This window comes from Anopheles darlingi, chromosome 3 (assembly GCF_943734745.1).
Source record: "Anopheles darlingi chromosome 3, idAnoDarlMG_H_01, whole genome shotgun sequence".
In the NCBI taxonomy this organism is placed as follows: Eukaryota; Metazoa; Arthropoda; class Insecta; order Diptera; family Culicidae; genus Anopheles; species Anopheles darlingi.
In genome coordinates this window covers 147,501-163,297 of record NC_064875.1, presented here as the reverse complement: position 1 = coordinate 163,297, position 15,797 = coordinate 147,501, and the positions used below count along the sequence as shown (strand labels likewise).

The 15,797-nt window shown below is 37.2% G+C and overlaps 1 protein-coding gene across 2 annotated transcripts in view; it reads right to left on the bottom strand.

The window, feature by feature from the left end:
* LOC125956238 (protein pangolin, isoforms A/H/I/S-like) overlaps positions 1 to 15,797 on the bottom strand; it is a 30,720-nt gene that overhangs the window by 2,183 nt on the left and 12,740 nt on the right. Inside the window, exons 2-3 of one of the 2 annotated variants that reach the window (XR_007469160.1) lie at positions 844 to 1,007; positions 687 to 775 (exon numbers count right to left, since the gene is read on the bottom strand). Coding sequence is in view for 1 of the 2 variants with exons in the window: in XM_049687903.1 (XP_049543860.1) it covers positions 53 to 165 (113 nt within the window). In the remaining variant the exon portion in view is untranslated. Of the gene's footprint in view, positions 1 to 52; positions 166 to 686; positions 776 to 843; positions 1,008 to 15,797 lie in introns of those variants that run through there. The other variant, XM_049687903.1, reaches the window with a different exon arrangement.

The window sequence follows — 15,797 nt, the reverse complement described above, 5'->3', positions numbered from 1 at the left end:
TAAAAAGCGTAAATTTCATCATGTTCAAAACTAAGCTCAGAATTATACATACCAGTGAAAAATATGACTAATAACGGGGGAGTTAATATGAACTGATCCAGAAGTAGTTTCTTCACAATAATCCGTTTGGCGGTACCTGGCAATGTTTTGTCCAGCCATTTGTACCTGTAATATTGAGTTCATTTACAAACAAAGGCTTAAAGAGCAGCTGGCTAACCAACAATAGGTATTAGTTGTATTTAATTGGAAACCATTCATTTATTTATACGTACAGAATAGTTTGGAGGACAAATATAGGACAATGTGAACAATCAATTACCTTCACCATGCAAAATGCTTCGATTTCCATAGCATGTGCCGTTAAAAATGGAAACTAATTATCATAAATAAATATATCAAATCTGGTTCTACTTCCAGTGAGATTTAAATGTGAATAGTTTCCATTGGATTACTATTTGTTGAGCGAGAAGAGGCATGAAATGCAGGCATGTAAAATGAAGAAAATGAGATACGATCGTAATATGAAGCGAGCAGGTTGAATATCTATCCGCATACTAGCATTATGAATCAGAAATGGAAAAAGTTATGAAATTTACATTTTCTTGGTGAGAGAATGTAAGGTCACTGAATATGATAATAATGTTGTACATTAATTCTCGAAATCTCACACAGTTTACTAAACGCACCAATTGTATAATATCGGTGAATAGACAAACGTGCCCATGATGGCGTACCGGACTAAAGTTGGTCGATCAATAGTTTGAGGTGGATCAGTCTGCAAAGAGCGAGGTAAATATTATAATGCAGAAACGATTTTGTCGGAACATGTCGTTCAATGCTAACCAGAATTTTTCTCGTTATCGTCTGTTGAGAAAATTCTGCTCCCACGTACAGCGTACCATATACCAGACTATTTCCCGCCAAAGGATGCTTCGTCAAGAAGCTACCAAACGCTTTAAGGAGCGTTGCCATGGTTGCCAAGTTTTGTCCTTTCAACACCTTCACGCCTGGAAAAATCGAATGACGGAAATGAAAATTGCTATACAAGTTATCCGATTGTGTTCGGTTTAGCAAGTTGTCTCACACGTATAAATTTTTCTTCTGCACTGAGCACATAAACAAGGTTAGCAACACGACTTTGGCTATGATGGGAAAATTGTCCTTATATCGTGTCCCTTTTTAAGGACAGATTTCGTTAGCATACCATGGTGTAAATTTATGCAAGCCTAAGAATAACCAGGTGTTTATCCTAATATAGATAATTTTCAGTAAGGTGACGAACACATCGTCCCGCACATCCCGAATCACTAAACTGACAGACGAAGAAATCAATTCTCTCGGTCCTATGAGCATTTTGAAAACAAGTAACATTCATGCGCAAAAGACACCATTCTCGATGCCCGGGCAAACCACAATTTGACGTTTGTATTTAGGGATTTCGAAGTTCATATTATATAAAAAGTTGATCACACTCACACGCACTAACACCGGACGCTTTTTAAATGCTGTGTCTAATATTATTTCCACAACATAAGCGCGAACGAGAAAATCAGTATGGCAAAAGCAACAGGTGCCACCGAGGAAGCAAGTAACACTGTCGCGTGCGATCAAATATCTAGTTGAATACCAAGCAAAGAGTTGCTTCAGTTGGTCCCAAGTTGGACGCCCTGTGATACTACAATCACCATCAATTGGTTTTAATAGAGTTGAGCGGCTGTTTTAAATTGATATCGAGCATCCGACGACCATTCATGTGCACAATATTGTACTGGATTTGACTGGTGTCACAATTTTATGTCGCTAAAAGGCAAAGCACCAAAAGAGCGTGAACTTCAACAATTCCATCGCTCCAGGAGAATAAGTATACTTAAAAAAATCAAATCACCAAATGATAAATTTCGATGGAGATCTTTTCAAAGAACGTAAATTATGGATGCAGCTCAGAGGATTTCTTTTTTTTCGTTTTTAACAGCAAGCATAGTAAAATCCATATTAATCTAACAAGAATCCGGAGAACAGACGTGTAAATTTTGAAAATTATTATAATCGATTTCATGTGACGCATTTAATTGGCCATCATAATAGCTAAATATGTGAACATATAACCGTTTGGGAAAGAACCGGGAAGAGTCCTGCTGATGATCGTTCATGGTTACAGCAGCATCCAATCTTCCCGATTGGCCTTGTGTTTGAGTCGTGAACGGGCATTGTGAGAAACACGAGAAACAAGGAATGAGGCAGTCAAAATCTGAGGAAGTAGTTAAGGAGTAGAAGCGGCTGCTGTTCGACTAGCCTCGGTCACTCCTTTGGTTGCCAGCGTGCCTACGGTTATGCTCTCGGCTTCATTCGCTAAACCGTTGACGAGATGTTGAAGGAAACCAGTTGAAAATGGAGATAACTCTCGCTTGCTACCTTCTCTGCCACGAGAACCCTACTCCGGCATGATGTGTTTTCATTTCTCTTTATTCTTTGTTCTATACTTTTGATGCCCACCAGGCCTGGAGCATTCGCCCCGACTCAGCGCATCGCCGTAAAGTTCTTTCACCATGTGCTAATTGACCCAACTCAACTCTTCTAACGAGCCCTACAAGCAAACCTTGTACCTGTCGACCTCGCCTCCCTCCATGCAGTCCTAACCCTTTACTGAGTAGCATTCGACCGTCGATAAGCGTGGATCAAGTTTCTCTATCGCCTGAGGTGTTTTTATTCACCTTCCTTTGGATCATTCGCTTTATCCAGGGTGGGGTTCCGTCTCGTCACCACGAGCACGATTGACCTGGTGATCATATTCTTTGAACAGCATCTTCTTAAGTGTTATTTTTTTCATATTTGCTTCCCACTGTTTTGCAAAAGAAACGCGGGATGTGTGCGCCAAGTGCTGTTTTGAATTCAATTTGGAGCTCAGCTTCATCTCTTTTTTTTAATTATCAGAAGGTAGTTGAGATAAGAGTATAGTAAAACCAGGAGTGCATTTAGTTAAACAACACAATATGTTAAAGGGGGACTTTGAAAGCCCACATTTAAAAATACAATTTAGTACAAACTTCTCCTGAATTTTTATTATATTTCGATTTCTTAAAATAATTAACTACTAGTTTTTAGATGAGTTTCCAAATTGAAAACAATATCATGGATATAGAGAATTTAACGAACCGCTACAGAGAACTTCCAACCCTTCAACCTGACGTACCTGATTCGCTTATAAAACATAATTCAGGTTATGATAAGTTTACGATAAGAGGTGATTTAGTACAACAACGTAAGATGTCTGCGAACATTCAATGCCCTTAAGTGTATGAGTTTTTCGTATTGCTTGTGGTCGGACTAACAGTAAGCCGCGTATTATACGCACAACGCATACCGCCATGTGAATGAAGTGTGTATAAGCAGACCGGTTTGTCGAGCACGCGGTTTGCTTTTAAAGCTATGTAATGTATGTAAAATGCTAAGTACCGGCTCGTATGCGCTCAAGTGCAGCATATGCTCGGCATTGGATAGATACCCTTCTCCTGTCCTGCCCTTTACTACTCACGCATTTAGCGCTCCTTTTCTTTGAAGAAGCTTGGCATAGCCTTCATGAAAGGTATCGTAGGCGACAACGTAGCACGGTTCTCCAGCATGCAAAACCCAGCCGCTATAATCGGTTCGGTATAATAGCAGCAACACAGTCCATTAGTTGACAAGGCCCAAAAATCTACAGATTGTGGTTCGAACAGTTGTGTAATTTTTAACTCAGCGCCAGGCATCAATGAATAATAGTAATAATAATAATAATAATAATAACAATAATGCACCAATGAAATTCAAACCAACATTTTGTAAATAATTATTCATGCATCAAGCACACCTCATTCCAAGCCGTCTACCATATGTGTACAGGAACCATTTTCTCTTTACGGTTATGGTATTCTCAATAGACTTTTTCACATATAATAGCAATACGCCAATAGGAGCATTTTTGAGCTCAGAATAATAAATAAAGTAGCAGTCGTAGTAATATAAGGAATATACTTGAATTGTTTTAATAGTTTTAGATTAACATATGTGAGTAATGTCAATCTTTCTGCTTTAATTGCTGTTCAACAACCAAATCTTTCCAAACGTTTTACTGTAGAAGAACTTCGCAAATGTAAGTAGTAAATGTCATAAACGATTATTTATTTTTTTTATATATGTAAGTGTTGGCATATACTAATGCACACATATTTTTTAATTAAAAAGCTTTTAGATATTATGTGACAATATAGAGTAAACCTTTTCTAGTAACTATCGCCAGACATCTGAAAGAATCGTTTCACCCAGGTATCATTCACATTCCGTGTTATTTGTTTCAAATAAACGAATATCTAGACATTAATACGAACTTAAAATAGCTGGTCATGTTTTATACTTTAGAACCGAAAGGAAACATAATTTATCCTATAAACACTTCAGATTAACGTATAAGAAAGGCAAAAGAATAAAAACTATTGAATAACCAACCAAAGAAGAGTAAATATACGGCTCGCCCGTTCTCATATATGTTAAGAAAAAAAAACAAAGAAGAGTAGGTATAGACATATCTTTCTCTCAACACTGATCATTAAACAAACGATTCAAGTCGTTCAGATTTTTTAGCTGTGATGCAAAGTGGTCTGATGAATGTCTGAATGTGTGACCGACCATACGGAGAAACAACGAGGCAAAGCAAAGATGAAACCTCATTCTTGAAAATTACCTCTAGCTTAACAATAACGGCCTCTAGCATCCAAGCAAACAAGTGCTGGGTCAGAGTTTCCTTGATGTCGGTAGAATCATGGCATCACTAGGAGATCCTGAAGATCGTACTCAGATAACACATTTCCAAAAGATACGGATGGATCAGTGTTCCAAGAGCGAGCATCTGGTAGGAGATCAGGAAAATAAAACATTCGGATTCATAAGGCTGTTTACATGACCATCATCATCGATACGGAACGTATTGTGACAGTGGGGCGCTTGGCCCGTTAATTTTGTGAGCATGGTTAGAAAATAACAGCAAAATAGACAACAAGCGAATGATTGTAAAAGGAACTTTGGACAAAGGCCGCAGACAGATAGTAGTCATTAACAAGCAAACATTATTTAACTACGGTCTACGCTGATGAGCGGTCGAGTGTACTGTATTTGAAAACAATCCTCAAGATTGTGTTCGTTTTAAAAATCTCAAGATTTTGTTTTTTCATCTATCGTCCGCCATATACAGAATACATTACATCGATTAAATTGTTTTTTGTGTGAAACCATGAAAGTGAAAAAAGGAATCGAATAGCAGAAGTCGAGTGAGTAGTAGAAGGAATGCATACGAGCACGTAAATTTTCTCGACGAGCTATGATATTTAACATTTGCATGAGTGACAGTTATAATGAAATGCAATCGTTTAACACTATCTCTTACTTTATCTGTATATGTGTTCGATAATATACTAAGTGGATTGTTATAATATACTAAGTGGACATATGTGTTCGATAATATACTTGGATACTAAGTTTATGTATGAAGCAGTCTTTGGAAAGCTTAGTGAAGGAAATGTACCCCGATCCTTCCGTTCCGTTCTTAGATATGGAAAAAAGGCTGTGGATAGCTGTAGAGATTTAGATATTCGTTTAAATGTGTCTTCTCCCCTGTAAAACGGTTCGATGTTAACTTGTCTCAAGGCCATGGTTATAAGGGAGAGATTAGACCAAGGTTTAAGATGCCAGTAATGATGAAGACAATTCCATTTGTTTTGACAATTCTTCTTTCATTACCTTGCAACGTGCCATGCTTTCAGATGTGGTTTTGGGAATCCATATTACCGTATTGCGTCGGTTGTTTATCATGCGCTTTTAATGCTGATGGCAAAGTTGTCTAATGTTTTTTAAAATTCCGATTAAGACATGCAATGTTTATGAATTGAATATGGTTGTTCTTTTTTCAGCACGCATGTCAACTTCAGCTTGACGCGAAAAACGTACAAAAAAAATTAACATAAAAAAATCTCACTTTCCTACTGTGGATTCCATAGTATGCCGCAGCTTTTTTTTATACATCAGAGATTCTTACATTTGTAAAGTGTTAACGAAGGTTAACAAAAATGATTTCTAAATTGTACTCGTCATGAACCAAGTACCATCATACGTTACGTTACTTGAAATGTTGCTATTGCAATAATTTGCATAGGCCATTGGGATGGTCTTAACCATCGAACGTAGTTAAGGAGAAAATGTATATAATTAGTCAATGTAGGGCTACTAGATGCGCGCCATTGATTTGATCTCATCTGCTAAGAAGTTCTCAAGGAGTTCACCACTCTTGGCGCCTTTTAAATTTTCATAGATGAAACCGAATGCCCAGAACGTTTTATTTTACCAATCATTATTGTTAGCTGTTGGCGATAAAAATATGGTGACCCCACTGGATAAGGCCGTTGGCCAGTCGGTTTAGCTCCTAGATAATTTTCTTCTTCATCCTCGCATAGAATGCTTTGAAAACGGTTGGACAAGTAACAATCGGTGCCTGTCCCCTCGTTCACTCTTGCACGCTGAAGCTTGGATCGTTAAAATCTCATCCTCATCGACCCTTATCGGTTCTTCCTGCCGAGGCAGCACGGGCAGCTTTTGCAGAAGAAGAAGAAACTGATGGCAGCTTCTTTGTGCACGGTTCAAGGCAGGAACAGACACGAACGGATGCTGATCGTTTTTCACTTCAGCTTGTGTGCGGGTATGCTCGTCTGTATGTTTAAAGAATACTGGTATAGTGGATGCTGGCATCATCAGACGCTTCTATTTGTATTGAGATATTACTAAGTTTCTGTAAGGTAAGAAAGAAAAGTTTTCACTTAACCCTTAACTTAACCCTTGAAAATATTTGAAGGCTATTTCAAAAGCTATCATAATTAAACAGCTTTCAAATAATACACTATTCACAATTACAAACTAAACTATTGTATTAAAAAAAGCCCAACACCCGGCCAACTACGCACGCATACGAAATTTTGAAGTTATTTCTTATATGATAATTTGCTACTCCACATTAGTTCTTTTCACTTCATCATCTCTCTCATTCTTTCCTTAAAAATTATTCGAGTTCTTGTTCCTATTTTCTATGAATATTTTACGCATCTATTTTTCTTTTTTTCCAATATGTTTGTTGCTTACGGGTTAGCAGCATGAGCGCGTCCGTAGACTCCAACTCTTTTTACATTTGGGCGTTTGTTTTCCTTCTGCTAGGTTATGTTGGCAAGAGCATAACAAGAAACGAATTAGTAGGAATACGGAGGAGTGAGAATGTTGAAAAAATAACCAAGCACAGCAAACGAGTGTGTAGACGAGGGACGGACGAAAGGAACAGAAAAAAGAATCCAAAAGCTGTAGGCAACGAAGAAGTAACCGAAAGCAAAAGGAGAGAATGACGACGAGCGTAAACCCAGAACAGGAAAGGTTGAGAAAAAAAAACGAAACTTGGTTGCCTAACAAGAATACGAAATTTTCTCGAGGAAATGGTTATGTGTGGTTAGCTATGATCTTTGCTGATGTATTAGTGGTCACGAGCACAAGAAGAAGCCATGCTTTTTTGTTTTGCCTTTGCTTTGCTATGTTCTTGACCTCCACGCCACCGCAAACTAAAGGTCCCATGCTCGTTATGCTACAAGAACGTTCTAAACGCCACTTCCTTCCTCAGGACACTTACACAAATAAGCATGCTTATAGAAACATGGACGTCTCAGAAGCCATCGGTTGGGTGGTACGGCTTGTGAACCTCGGAAGGGTTTCCTTTCCTTAAGCGGATGAAATACAGGAACGTCGACCCGATTTCTTCACTTGCCACAGCTTGTCCGAACCTATTTCTTGCCAAGGCGGGTCTCTCCAGGTCCGTCATGGGTTTAGCGATTGAATGGCTAGTAGTTATTTTCATTTTCTGCGCTTTTCGTCTTGCCCAGGTTTCGTTCCAGAGGTCATTTGCAAGCAGTGAGAATGCGTGGAGTGTATGTAACAAAGTAGGTAGGCATTAAGAACGAAAGCACAAATGAGACGTCGAATGGGCAGACGGAGCGCTCGCCTGAGCTACAAGAAGCATCACACATAAGAGGTGAGAACGAAAATCGGTTACTTGCAAAATAAGCATCACTGTTTCGAATAAAAAAAAGAGACAGCAATATCCAGAATTATTCAGAGCTAACGAACGAGACGAGACCGTGCGTCAAGTTTGGCCAGTTTACCAGATGAACGCAGACAGTACTTTGAAACCAGAAACCATTTGGCATATTTAAGCATGTGTTGATATCCTTATAATAGGGGATGAACGCATTTTACCCAATCCAGTAGTTACAGAACCTGCCATAGTTCATATTATCTTTCTTCTGTGTCTGGTAGTTGATTAAGTTCACTTGTGCAGCTGATCGGGGAAATAGATAAACATATTTTGACTAAATCTAATTTAACCAACCAGTTGATTATTGTAACAAAGTCTCACTCATATTTTTACACTCTAATAAATATACAAAGAAAACAGTAAAATACACCTTTGATAATAATTTACTAACTTTGGTCTGTAACTCACATATATTCCTTTATATTCCTTTAACGGTCATTGCCATATAACACTTATTAACCTTTAAGGTATTAAAAAAAGATAAAGATATACAATGTCAAGATATTACAATAGAATATATGCTATTGTACACACACACAATTCAGAATTGTATCATACAGCTTGAATTGAACTATAACACTACCTATGAATGAATTATGAATCATTTTTTGCTTCGTTGTTTCCATTTATAGACATCGCGGATTTCAAACTACCAAAGGCACAATGTGTCAAAGCGAGTTGCATTCATAAAAAAAAACATCTAGCCTGCTTTCGACCGCCGCATCATACGCATTAACAGTCACATAACAGCACACCAATACGAACAACGTTTACAAAAAATGATGAAATCACTTCTTGTAAAATGGGTGACAACCAAATACACTTCAAGACAGTTGTCCTATTTGGATTCGCAAACCTGTAATAGTCCATCTATGCTGATGCTCACGTAATCTCTTGCATTGAAGAGAAAATCGAACTTACATTACGGTAAATCGTTGTAAAGTCCTTCCTGTGGCTTGATAATTGTGCGCGGATACCTCAACCGTCACTTATGGGTCGGTTCTAATTTGCACAGTTGAAGAACCTCTAGTTATATTCCTAACATTGATCAACACACACATCACTCACGCACCGCTTTGGCAACATTGCAACTTGAATGACTGTGACATGATTGGAACGTCGTCACACTCACACTCCTCGACAGCAATTTATGCACAACCCACATATACAGCTCATAATTTAAGAGTTTTTGCGTTCTTGTCCAAGAAAAGGAATCTTCATCAGCTGTTTAATTCTAACGAGAACCAAAAATGACAACCACCGTTTCCAACACAGGACACTACTACACTACACGACACTAAGCTTTATGCTACATTTATGCTACAAACTATGGAGTATGCTCATTAGCCGTGGCCACACGGGGCGAAAACTCTAGCGCAAACGAAAAAATTAATGCCAAAACGTTTACGCTTGCCGTTTACATGCTGTCAAACGATTATTGGTCCGTGGAGCGTAAAACCTAGCGTAAAAGCTTTTTGCAAACGGTAGGGCTCACAATATGTTCTTTTTGTGGTTTACATCGACAGTGAGTGATCATTGCTAGTGTATTCAATCCTTTTCTTCAAAAAAACGTTTTTAATTTCCTCAACCCGGCCATGTAAACATATCGAAGCGCAAAAGTTTTGGCATTAATTTTTTCGTTTGCGCTAGAGTTTTCGCCCCGTGTGGCCACGGCTATTGTGTGCGGTCGTAAATTTTGCACTCAGCAAATCATCGACACCTCAATTTTCTTGTTTCTTGGTTTTCTGCAGCATTACCAACATTGACATACATAATAACATGCATCGATTATTGCAATTGTAAATGCACTTACGTGGAGAATCGGCTAAAAGCAGAATCTTAACACGTTGGATGCAGTGTCTTATCAAGAACATTGTTCGCACATTCATGACTCTGATTTTGATTGTAAAACTTACCTTGTTTCCTTGATGAAAAACCTAGATAAATCGGAAAGACTAAACAAAATGTTATTTGTGTATATATCAGGGTAACTTTGGAACGATTTCGATTGCAAACGTTACGATTATTTTCGGATATTAAATGCTGCAAACATGATTGGGAAAATAAATGCAACGAGCGGGAATCGAATTTTCAAAATGTATTGTTTCAATGTTTTTTTACAAACTTATCTTTTCATTCGTGGTGTGTGGAAGCCTGTGTATTTAAGATAAACTTTTTTCTCTTAACTTATTCCACTATCTACTGGAAGATGTTTAGTTTCTTTTTCCTTCGTTCACTAGAGGCTTGGCTTGGTTAGAACGCTTATTTCTACGACATAGTCAATAGTTTTGATCATATTGCGCTACATGCTCCGATTTAATTATTAAATATAATTATAAACAATACATCTATTTGATTACGCACGCTAGAGCCTGCTTTGCTCGGTTGAACGAATGTAACGAAAAATATATCAATCTATGTTTAGAGTCCTTCAGTTGCTGTACCTTAATAATCTACAGATGTAAAGAAGTCAGCTTATCGAGTAATTGCCCATACTGTAATAACTAAAAATAGAACAATAACAAGGATCATTGCAATAATATTTAGATCCACCGCTGTATTTTATTCGTACTATCATTCATTTATTTGCTTGATAATGCTCCAATGAAGCACAAATAGGAAATGATCGTTTTTTTTTTCAAATACATCAACAGCTAGTTTTGGATTACAAACGACCGCTTAGAAATAGAACATTGTCGTTAAGGAATCGCGATGATTACGATACCCTCCAATATCCCCTTCAATCAATAGGGTAGAACATTTGTCTACATTATATCCTTTCAGCTAGTACATTGTATTATTTCAATCCATCAATTAAGCGCATTTTTCATTATCTTTCAAATTGCACCACGTGCGGTAAATATGCTATGTTTTAAAAATTTCTAATCAATGTGCACATTAGGGCAAATGTTCATTTACTTAGAAACTGGAAAGACATAGGCACACGTCAAGGCATAAGTGGTTAAGAAGAGATCAAACTCTTCTGTAAAGCTTATCCACCCCAAATTCGTTTGGTTCAATATTTTAATGTGCTTTTACAGTAAAAAATCTAACTTATTCTACTTGAAAAACTGCTTTCAGGCACCATATTCTGCAGTATATATTTTCATGATATACCTATAATTGAATTACAATATTCACAATAATTAATTGAATTATAGAACAATTCCCATCTGGTAGCGATCAAGTTTTAAATTAATTGTTGATGATTTCGAAGAACACGTCACCTTTATATTCATAACTGTTCATATCATGTACATCACTGATTTCGTACAAAAATAACCTTTGCTTATGTTGTAATGCTTCAGGGTGACTGATTTATTTCAGATCCGAAGTCGTTTAAGTCTTAGTTCACGTCAACTCTAAAACATGCATCTCCTATATGTGCTTTTCTCATCTTTGAATTAGTTTAAACCTCGCATTCGCTCTCTTATTTGGCTGTGTTGAACACACAGCTCACATTTTGTTCATTCTAATAGGAACATGTCGAGCTTGTTCACACCTCTAAGTTCCACAAGTATTACTGTTGCCGTGTATTCATATACACATTTTAATGACAAAAAGTAGGTAAAGCAAATCTCAAATGCTGAATGATATTCATATAATAAAATGAATGATTTCGAAAAAATGCTGTTGGATCAATGATGAAATCCATGAAGCCGATTAAACCACCATTTTTTATTTCACATTTTAAATTTTATTTTAAGAGAGGCAACAAAGGCTTTCTCACTCCTATGATTCTTTTGCAAGGATGTTTGACTATCAATCTATTTTAAAGTACATTTTCCTAGATCCTAGATTGTGTCTATCTTAACCATCTCTTCAATAGATGCTTCTGATGATCCCAGCAGTTATTACAAAGTTAATAAATATACCTCACAACAGAATTTGGCACTTCGTTTACTGGTTCTTTTCGAAAACTGACCAGTGCAGTTTACTAAATCCATTTGGCAATCAGAAAATCTAATCATTTGTAGAGTTTCAATTTCAAGCAATTAACTGCTCTTTGATTGTCTTGATTTCTTTTCAATGATCGGTGACGAACAGGAAAAATTAAACTAAGGAAGAAAAGCCAAAGAAACGACGATCGTTATTATACTGCATCGGTAAACACACAACAAACTATACAATGCAAAGATATCCCGGTAATCTAATATTAAACAAATCTTAAATTGTTCTTTTTATAGAAAACAGAGTTAAAAAACATGAAGAGACAAAAGAGTTAAAATTTAAATATGAAAATGTTTCAAAAAGCCCATGATATCTTCATAATGTTAACCAAGCACTGTCATCGTTGTGCTTTTTTCACTTTGCTCACTTTGCTTCAGAAACAATATATAATAATAGCAAAAGATGTCGAACAAAACTGGATAAACGAACATTCTTTTGAAAATTTATCCAATAAATACAGTTGAGCTTGCCTTACTAGCCTCGATCAAGGCCAAATCATAGCTGTCGAGTAGGTATCAAAAAGATGTTGTGTAATATTTGACTTGTCCATTAACACGTCTAAGACTATTAGACATCTTAGAGTTGCTTCAATTCCCCTTCCACTTTGCAGTTCCGAAATCGCTGATGCTCTATTTCAATAAACACTGAACCGATAAAAGTTAAAGAATGATATTTTTCAAAAGCATACAAAATTTGTGGGAACATATTACTAGATTTGCATCTAGTCTATAAAAGACATAAAGTCTCAAAACATCCATTCTTTTGCGAAAACTTGATGAACGTAATGTACATTTTCGATGACGTCATTTTCGTTTCTTCAGTAAAGTCTTCAAACCATTTATTTTATTAAAAATTCAACTAAAAAATAGGTTTGAAATGAAAATATATTTGAAATGATAGAAAAAGTCCATGGAAAAGATTTATGCCAGGTGGAAAAAAAATATATATATATACTCAATACATCAAGCCAACACATAAAGCAGAACACTCGAACATACAGTGTTGTAATTGTCAACAAATTTCAGTGAAGGAAAATTGTGCACAAGAATAAATTTATTTCTTGTTTTACCATCGTCCATTATAGACGTGACAAGAAGTAAAGAAGTTCAAGAAACGAAGAAAAGGATTGCCCTGCCAATAAAAACTGCTCAAAGAAGGGTGAAACATCTCAGCACGAGGCTGCCATAACATACAAGTGGCTTCTGGCTTCGCGTGTTTACTTTTTGATTGATTAGAAATAATTACGAACTCGTTGCGCGTCGTTGTTGTGCCTTCTATTTTTTCATTCTCTGTTGCTAGTGCTGATTTTGTCGCCAGCCCACGTTATCGGCCATTATCACTATACAGGGACCGTATATACACATCGTTCGCTATCATCGCACAACATGCCACGTTGCTTCTATGTTTACGTGAACATTGCTCCAGGGTGCTTAGATGCACTCCTAACGACCACAGACCTAGTGGATTGTGAACGGTTTTAGTGTTACAGTTATCGATTCAGTTTGGTGGTTTTCAATTTTTCCTTGATTAGTTTTAATAAAACTGCTTTTCATTTGCGATTGCATAACCCAGCGTAGCATATTTGCCCTTAATTCGTGAATACCCGTTATCACCATATGGATGTTTTTACTAGGTAAAGCGAAACACATTACATCTCATTGCCGTTCCAATGTATTTCGGTCACGGTGCATTAGTAATATGGTTCCTTTCGTTCTACGCTCATTTGTTTGCCCGGCCCATTTGTTTGTTTGCAGATTTCAAAATAACATTCTACGATAGCAATACATGGAAGCTTGGAATCGATTGGAAGGAACTTTCGACCGTTTATCGCCTTTCCATAATACATCTTCAAGGTACATTGACAGTCCATGATACGGTAGTAAGTTCAATGTCAACAGTAATGTAAACAAACAATAAAAATTTAAACCACCGCGTTGATCGGAGATAATTTTTCGTTATATTAACCGTTTTCTGCTTAATCGTTTCAATAAATTCTTTCACGAAACGATCATGTAAATGGCCTGCAAAGTGAAAATAAATACAACCATACACATCCTACTGTCATATACATTATCTTTAACCGGAGCGTCCTTGAAGCTCTTAAGCAGCAACGGTCGACTATTCATCATTCAATGTTGAAAAAACGAAAAGTAATGTTTGCACACGCCACCCGATTCAACACATATTTGTTGTTTGTAGGGGAAGTAAAAGGGAGAAAAAGTTTAAAGCTCCATTATAGATTCCTTCACACCTATGCTGTTAAAACCTAACATCCATGGTCACATCTCTATGATGGAGCAATCACGACCATCACAAGCTTGACGCCGTGCAAACCGAAAATATAAAGAAACTCCCCCTTGATTGCGATATTTCGTTGTTCAACCAAATGGCAAAGTGATGTAGGTTTACTTATTTAACTAAGAAGACTGTCAATAATAGATCAAGCACAATCCCATTTCATTTTAAGACGAAGACCGAGTAGTCCAATACGGGCGATGTCATCCCGGGACAGAACAGTTACCCTGATGTTATCCTACGAATCTGTCTAGATCTCATGAAGACTATCTTACAAATAGAACGATGATTCGCTCGTTCTTTCGTGTTGGTTGAATTTAGTTTACGTTTATTTCCATACTTATGAAATGGAATGCAACTGTTTGGATGATTGTGGTTGTGGCCAGAAGAAAACGGCTGGGCCTCAATGAAAATGTACCTGGAAGGCGAAGACTAGAGCATTTTAATCATATCGTGAGAGTAACGGTCGATTTAACAACTAAAATGAGTCTGCTGTAATTGGCCATTCCTAGGTAACGGCGAAGACAAGATGAATGCGTGGATAGCATATTTAGAAACGATATCTAATTCGTTTCTTAAATGTAAGAGTAACAGCTCAGCATAAGGGAAAATGGAAACAGAAATCCAATGGAATGGAACGAAACAGAATTAGTGAGGCGCAATAAGGACATATGTAATGACTAATGACAAATGCAGTTTTTCGGGTAAGACGAGCAATATATATTGGCATTGTTTTAATTTGCCACGTTAAAATCACAGAATGGATTACTATACTTGGAGCGCTATTACTCTCGTCTAGGACGATTGCTATTCTCTTTTCTTTCCATATTAATGTTATTAGGATTGACCAATGATTCCTGTCGTGGGGATGGAAAACTTCTATACGCTGTTTGCTAATTTTAACGCCAGACACCGCATCTTCATAATATGATTGTTGTTGTCTGAGCATTTAATTATAACATTTCCACAATATGGATCCGCTAGGAATAGTTAGCGTGAACGCTAAACAAAAGGGAACAATCCCGTGCTGGTTGATTCTTCATGTACGAGCAGTGCAACCAACGGTGTCGAACATTATTCTGGTGAGTAGTGGTAGTACGGTAGCTACACGCTGAGCCTAAAAGAAGTAATTAGCTACCGGAGTTACTCCACCGAGTGATCACAGCTAACCACAAAACCTATGGCGAGAAATTTTGCCTTGCTTTTGCCATGAGTTGTTGAGTTAACGCGAGCCTCATAACAATACACGCCAACCTGCCATGCTACTCCGAGCTCGTGAAGCTTCGAAAATTTTAAAAATGTAATAATTGCACACACGGTAATTATGATAATAAATGAATGTTATTATTATCTCCTTCTGTTTCGCTTATACTCATACGCCGCATCGACTCACCATTTT